Genomic DNA, 7083 nt, shown 5'->3' with positions numbered 1-7083 from the left:
TGTGCATATGGACATGCAAATATTTTTTTAAAGGGCTGGGAATATGGCTTACTGGTAGAGTGCTTGCCTCATATACATGAAGCCTGGGTTCAATTCCTTAGCACCACCTATATAGAAAAAGCCAGAAGTGGCGCTGTGGCTCAAGTGGTAGAGTGCTAGCCTTGAGCAAAAAGAAGCCAGGGACAGTGCTCAGGCCCCAAGTTCAAGCACCAGGACTGGCAACAACAACAACAAAAAAAAAGCATACACACACATACATATATTTTTAAAACCTTTTCAGTTATCTCAGCATACCCAGAAATGAAATTGGAGTTTCAGTTTCTCTACACCATCTCCTACATATGGTATATTTTGTTTCTTTAGTAGTAGTTATCCTAATGGGTATGAGGTAATATCTCATTGTTTTTTAATTGTTTTCTGTTTTCTTTTATTTTTGAGACAGTCTCTCACTTTGTAGCTCAGGCTGGCCTTGGACTTGCTATTTAGCCCTGCTTTGATATTTATAGTCACTAGCATGACTGACCAGGTCTAAGATGTAAAGATACCATGTTCAAGAAATGGGGAGCCAATTGTGGTGATTCATGCCTATAATCCCAGCACAGGCAAAAGGATCTTGATTTTGAGATCAGCTTGAGCTATGTAGTGAGATCCTGTCTAAAAAGAGAGGGAGTGGGAAGTCATGTATAAAAAAGCTATCTCCAGGGCTGGGAATATGGCCTAGTGGTAAAATGCTCGCCTCATATACATTAAGCCCTGGGTTTGATTCCTCAGCACCACATATATAGAAAAAGCCAGAAGTGGCACTGTGGCTCAAGTGGCAGAGTGCTAGCCTTGAGCAAAAAGAAGTCAGGGACAGTGCTCAGGCCCTAAGTTTAAGCCCCAGGACTGGTAAGAAGCAAAACAAAACAACAAAAGTTATCTCCACTAGAAGCAGCAAAAGCCACTAGTTGTCTTTAGGCTTTGGAAATTGGAACAAAATGGAATTAGAAAGAGTAGGATGAGCAATGAGCACTGTTTGCTTCAATTAGCATCCTGAAAGGATGACAGGGATCATGCTTTCTAGTGTCATCTGATCTCTCTATTCACCTTTTTTGTGTTAGTATAACAAAATGCTTGAGGATGAGTACTTTATGAAGAAAGGTTGTTTATTTAGATCAGATCTGGAATCTTACATTTCAGATTGGGCAGTCCCATCACTTAGACTTTGGTGAGGGGCCCTCTTGGAGCATCACACGGTGAATGGCATCACGGTGGGACTACATGAAGCTGGAATGGCCAGAAGACTTGGGAGGGGCCAGCATTCTCTTTCTTTCTCTCTTTTTGGTTCAAGACTGGGACTTCAACTCAGAACCTGATGCTTTGGCTCATTGGCTAGTGCTCTATCAACTGATCCATGCCTGCAGATGCAAGCCTTACTCTCTTTATAACAACTCTCTCTTACAGAAACAAATAGGGTCCTATATGAACTCCGTTCATCCTTTGGAGGGCAGCATCGTTTATCTCACACTAGGTCCCACCTCTTAAAGGCTCCGCCACCTCAACACTACCATACTGAGGACAAAGCTGCCAGCACACAAACCTTTGGGGGACATAGCACACCATACTAATTTCCAACAACTCAACCTCATGGGAGGCAGCTGTCTCCACTACCAGCACATGTGTGGGGCAGGCATGGGAGGTTGCTATTGGAAGTTACTGGAAGCAGTCAGAGCCTCCATTCCTTGGCCTCTGTGATGTCATACTGGCCCTTCTTTCCTTCTATCCTAGGCTGTGGCTTCTGAGGCTGCTGTGGCCATGAGACCCTGGGAACCAGCCAGGAAGAGGGAACCTGGAGGCTCTGATTTCCCCTGGGGGCACAGGACTCAAGGCCATGCCATTCTTACAGGAAGGCATGCCCCTTGTGAAGGAGCCCCCGCCCCCGCCTCTGGGCCCGCTTTCCTGGTTCCTCCCCAGCTTGTTTGCTGCCTTCAATGTGGTTCTCCTGGTCATTTTCAGTGGCCTTTTCTTCGCATTCCCGTGAGTCTTCCATGCAAGCACTCAGCTTCCTTACAAAGAAGGAAATCGGGTGGGCAGGGGGGTGCAGGAGGTGTCAGAGGTCAGAAGAAAGACAGTTTAGTTAGGGGGAATTGAATGTTCAAGGACAGAAATCTAAAGTACCTGATGCATTTGGGGGCATTCCAGATGGCTGGTTCTTTGGTAGGGCCCAGCCTGGGTATTTTGAACTGGCTTTAAGGTCTAGGAGTTCTGACACAGGTGAGCCTAAGCCTAGTTAGGAGCTCAGGACTGAGTCTGGCTCTGGTCTCAGTTGCAGGTGGCTGGCTCAGAAAGGGGAGTGGGCCTTTCCTATGGTCACAGGGCTCCTCTTCATCCTCACCTTCTTCAGTCTCATTTCGCTCAACTTCTCTGACCCTGGTATCTTACATCAAGGTGAGCCCTTGGCCCCTGGAAGGAGGTGGTTCCCCCAAGGGCTGGGACCAGCAAGGGTGAATTCTAAAGGCCCCCATCCTTACCTCAGGGCCCCTTTTCCTGGTCACCGTTGTTCTAGTTCAGGCACTTTCCAGGCCACCAAAGTGTGAAGAAAAATAGGACTCTGGGGTCTTCCAGAAGCTTTCAAGGGTGATTCTAGCAGGTGGGGAGAGAAGCCTTGTGGATTTGTTCAGGACACACACACACACTCACATGCACGCGTGCACACACAGACACATACTTTAAGCAGTGACCACTCCTCCAAAGGCCCCAGATCTCTATAGAAGTCTTCTGCTGGCAAGCCTCCTTTCCTTTGCCAGCCTCTGAGCAGTCATCTTGCTCAGTAGGTCCAGGGCTTCCTCTGCCCACCTTCTTCCTGCCCTTCTGGTGCCCACGAATGCCCTAGGGCTTGTGGGGCAACAGTGATGGAAGGGCTTGCTGCCTCTTGCTCAACTCTCTTCCCGAGCCAGGCTCCATGGAGCAGAGTCCCATGATGGTGCATGTGGTATGGGTGAACCACCGAGCATTCCGCCTGCAGTGGTGCCCAAGGTGCGGCTTCCACCGCCCTCCTCGGACCTACCACTGCCCCTGGTGCAACATCTGTGTGGAGGTGAGAGCCCCTCTTGTTTGCCCACTTGCCACTCCATCACCTAAGAAGCACCACATAATGGGGCCGAGGGTTGGGTGTGATCCACTTTCCAGGGCTGCGGTAGGCCAAGGGCAACAGTGGCTCTCAGCCACTTGGGACCAAGGGCTAGTGGCCTAGAGGGCAGGGTTAGGGGAGGCCCAGGACTTGGGGTTCATGAAGGCCTAGCTGCTTTCCCTACCACCTAGGACTTTGACCACCATTGCAAGTGGGTCAATAACTGCATCGGACACCGCAACTTCCGCTTTTTCATGCTGCTGGTCCTGTCCCTCTGCCTCTACTCGGGCGCCCTGCTGGTCACCTGCCTGATATTCCTGGTTCGCACCAGCCACCTGCCGTTCTCCATAGACAAGGCCATGGCGTATCTATTAGGCCCAAGGAGAGAAGTAGAGATGAGTGGGAACAGCCAAGGGGCGGAGCTAAGGGTGGGCGGGATCGGGTGGATGTCAAGGGGGCGGGGTTGACGGTGGGCGGGTGAAGTGTATGTCAGGGCGGGGCTAAGAATGGGCGGGGCTGAATAAATGGGGCGGGGCTAAGAGTGGGCGGGGCTGCAGGAGAAGTGGATAGCCCTGGGTAAGAGACTAAGGAGTTTAGACTCTAGTGGGGTCATGGAGTGGAGTGCTGACGATTGGAAAGGATCGTGGCGGGGACAGTGTGGAGGGAGGAGGAGGGTGGACCAGCAGGGGCGGGGCCCGGGGAGGGATGGTCCCGGGCCCCCTGCACTGCTCCTTAGCTCCTTGGGGCAGCATCCTGGTGGCCATCCCTGCTGCGGGCTTCTTGATGCCGCTCTTCCTGCTGCTGCTGATCCAGGCACTGTCAGTGAGCGCGGCTGAGCGCTCCTACGAGGGCAAGGTATTCTGCCCCAAGTGTGGACCAAAGTGTGGGGGGGAGGGGGAGAGGGGAGCCACGGGAATGGGGAAGGACGGCCTTGATCCTCTGCTACCTCAGCATGGCGGCTCTTTCCGCTGTCCTGGGCCTTGGTGATGCCTCCAGGCCCTCCTGCAGTTTGGATCATTCTGGAGCCGTCCTTTTGGAGCCGGTCACTGTCTCTCCTGGGTGAACTGCACCCAAGGCCTACTGGGTGCTAGGTTGCATGTGTGGTTGAGGGACGGGCACAGGTGTGGCGGGCTGCATCCCACATTTGTGTTGACGAGGAGTCTAAGATTAGAGTAGTGGCCGAACACACAGGAACACTGAGAGAGGGTGGGTGCTGCCCTGTGCTGCACAGCCTTGAGTTCAGCAATGCCCTTGTCCTAGGGGAGGCTGTGTATCTCCTTCATCCTAGGTTTGGTTATGAAGGGGCAGAAGACAACTGGGAGAGGCACAGCTTTGCAAATAGTGGAGTGCTGGGAAGCAACAGAGGCACAGCTTTGCAAATAGTGGAGTGCTGGGAAGCAACAGAAGCAGAAGGTGGCATGGGCAATTCAGGGGACCCCTTGAGATTGACCACATTTAAAAGTCAACCTGGGCCAGGAAGCTAAGATGTGAGGATCATAGTTCAAAGACAGCCTAGGGAGGAAATTCTATGAAGCTCTTATCTCCAATTAACCACCCAAAAGCCAGAAGTGGAGCTGTGTCTCAAATGGTAGAGTGCCAACCTTGAGCAACACTGAATTCAAACCACAGTACCAACACACACACACACACACACATACACACACACACACCAATCCCCATTTGTCCACAACTATAAGAAAATACAATCGATTTTTGCTCATTTACTTACTTATTTTCGCAAGTCCTGGGGCTTAAACTCAGAGCTTGGGCACTGTCCCTGAGCTTCTTCTACTCAAGGCTAGCACTCTACCACTTGAGCCACAGCATCACTTCTGGCCTTTTCTGTTTATATTGTACTGAGGAACCAAACTAAGGTCTTCATGCATGCTAAGCAAACACTCTATGGTTAAGCCACATTCCCAGCCTGCAATTGAATCCTGCAATTTTTCAGTGATTAATCCTAAAAACTTTTCTTGCTGATTATTCATGGAAAGTCATTTCGTCTTTCCAGTACTCATGGCTTTCTTTCTTTTTCTAGATGCACTGTGTTAGAACTCCAGCACCGTTTTGGGCAACCTGTTAGGACTGGATACCCTTGCTGTGGGATTCTCTTAGCAGACAATAATATACATAAAGGCTGTTATAGGAGGACTGGGGGCAGCCCTGATGGGATGGAGGGGGCTGTAGTCACTGAGGCTGCAAAAGCAGAGGACAGCTAAGTGTTAGCATTCCCTTGGGGAGAAGTCAGAGCCTTGTTTGCTCTCAGGCTTCCCTACTCTTTAAGTCTTGCTGTAGCCCGAGGCTAAACCCTGGCTCTGCTGATCTGTTTAGAGACAGTCAGTGGCTAATGGCCTGCCTAATTCTGCCAGTTCTGAGCTCCTCTTCCCTTCTCCATCCCTCTCCAGTGCAGATACCTTCAAGGATACAACCCTTTTGACCAGGGCTGTGTAAGCAACTGGTATTTAACAATCTGTGCACCTCTGGGACCCAAGTGAGTTGGTAAACTAAAGGTCCAAGTGGTGGACCTGGGGCTGGTAAGGTGTGGGACTGGTAGGGTGATTTTTTTTTCTCTCCTGGGTAAACCTAGCCTCAGCTTTTTGCCAGAGCTGACCCCTGGGCTGAGCTCCTGGGCTGGGAGTGTGGGAGCAGTGACCCCTGACATCTGGCCTCTTGCTTCCCAGGTACATGTCTAAAGCTGTCTGGCTGCAGAGAGTGGTGGCACCTGAGTGGGTGCCTGTGTCTACCCTGTGTCCCTCTGCACACTGTCCCCCAGTTCTGTCTGGACAACCCCAGCCTCTGGGTCTCTATGCACCAGGCAAGGGTCCTCCAGGGAGTGGCGAGGCTACAGCTCTCCAGGAGGTGAGAATGGGGGGAATGTGTGGGGAAGAGGGCTGTCTGAGTTGCACAGATATGAAGAGGAGCCCCCCGCCCCCTCAATCAGGCTGACCAGAAGCTGAAACACTTAGATCTTAGGGGAAGGGGATTATAGCTCTGGAGGACTGTTGGAAAAAGAGGGTCAGAGGGCTGGGGATATGGCCTAGTGGCAAAGAGTGCTTGCCTCATTTACATGAAGCCCTGGGTTCAATTCCCCAGCACCACATATACAGAAGGCCAGGAGTGGCGCTGTGGCTCAAGTGGCAGAGTGCTAGCCTTGAGCAAAAAAAAAAAAAAAAAAAGCCAGGGACATTGCTCAGGCCCTGAGTCCAAGGCCCAGGAGTGGTCAAACAACAACAACAACAACAACAACAACAACAACAAAAAGAGGGTCAGAGGCCTCAAGAATGTGTCAAGGAATCCTTGGAAAAGATTAACCCAAAAACTTTCTGGCTGGCCTCAAGCCAATCAGTCTTACCCTTTCTGGGCGGTTTCCAAGTCAGCTACTAATGAGGACAGAGACTACTCCAGTAGTTACAATGTTCTGAAGAATGTCTATGTAAAGGACATTTTTACCGGAAGTCCCATATGGAAGTGGAACAGAAGGCATGTCACCCACAGGGCTCCCCCTCCCTAGGATCCTTAGTGACATTCTGTGAGGTCAGCCCTCTCCTGTGCTGCAATTAGACTGGGGCAGGGATATGTCTGTGAGCTGTTGGGGAGGTGGGGGCACCTGCATACACTTTCTGTGCTTAGCTCCATGCCAGCCCAGTGCTGCCCCTGCTACCGGAGGCCCCCAGACGCTGCCCAACCTCTCACTTGCCACTCCGGACCCGATGCCAGGAGCACCGGCACTTGAACCTCACCTCCTGAGCACCCTTCCCTGGAGGCTTCTCTGGTCTTTGCCTGCTCCTCTGGTGAAAGTACTGACCGCTCCCCCCATGCCCATTAAATACCATTTGCTACTTCCTACAGCTCTGCTTTGCATGTCTATCCAGTGTGAGGGGATATGGGGAGGCCCTGAGGAGTTGGGATAAAGATTTCTGTGGGGGTGGGGAAGGGGGGTGGAGGTGAGGCGAAGATTCAGGATCTCTGGAGAT

General features: G+C 51.4%; 1 protein-coding gene across 1 annotated transcript; it reads left to right on the top strand.

Annotated features, from left to right (window-relative positions):
* Nucleotides 1-1870: 1870 nt before the first annotated feature.
* On the top strand, nucleotides 1871-6856 carry Zdhhc19 (zinc finger DHHC-type palmitoyltransferase 19). Its single transcript, XM_048345834.1, has 8 exons — nucleotides 1871-2016; nucleotides 2306-2427; nucleotides 2937-3076; nucleotides 3301-3473; nucleotides 3859-3964; nucleotides 5515-5600; nucleotides 5791-5968; nucleotides 6740-6856. The coding sequence occupies exons 1-8, from the start codon at nucleotides 1871-1873 to the stop codon at nucleotides 6854-6856; spliced, it is 1068 nt and encodes a 355-aa protein (XP_048201791.1).
* The last annotated feature ends 227 nt before the right edge of the window (nucleotides 6857-7083 follow it).

Source organism: Perognathus longimembris, chromosome 5 (assembly GCF_023159225.1).
Source record: "Perognathus longimembris pacificus isolate PPM17 chromosome 5, ASM2315922v1, whole genome shotgun sequence".
NCBI lineage: Eukaryota > Metazoa > Chordata > Mammalia > Rodentia > Heteromyidae > Perognathus > Perognathus longimembris.
The sequence above is the reverse complement of the archived record's forward strand: the minus strand, read 5'-3'. Positions and strand labels throughout refer to the sequence as shown.

What these genes read in the sequence shown, in the direction of transcription:
- Zdhhc19 (XM_048345834.1), top strand. Translation starts at nt 1,871, where the DNA reads ATGCCATTCTTACAGGAAGGCATGCCCCTTGTGAAGGAGCCCCCGCCC. An exon ending in CCCTGGTATCTTACATCAAG is followed by an intron (nt 2,428 to 2,936) that starts GTGAGCCCTTGG and finishes TTCCCGAGCCAG; the next exon opens with GCTCCATGGAGCAGAGTCCC. An exon ending in TCCATAGACAAGGCCATGGC is followed by an intron (nt 3,474 to 3,858) that starts GTATCTATTAGG and finishes TCCTTGGGGCAG; the next exon opens with CATCCTGGTGGCCATCCCTG.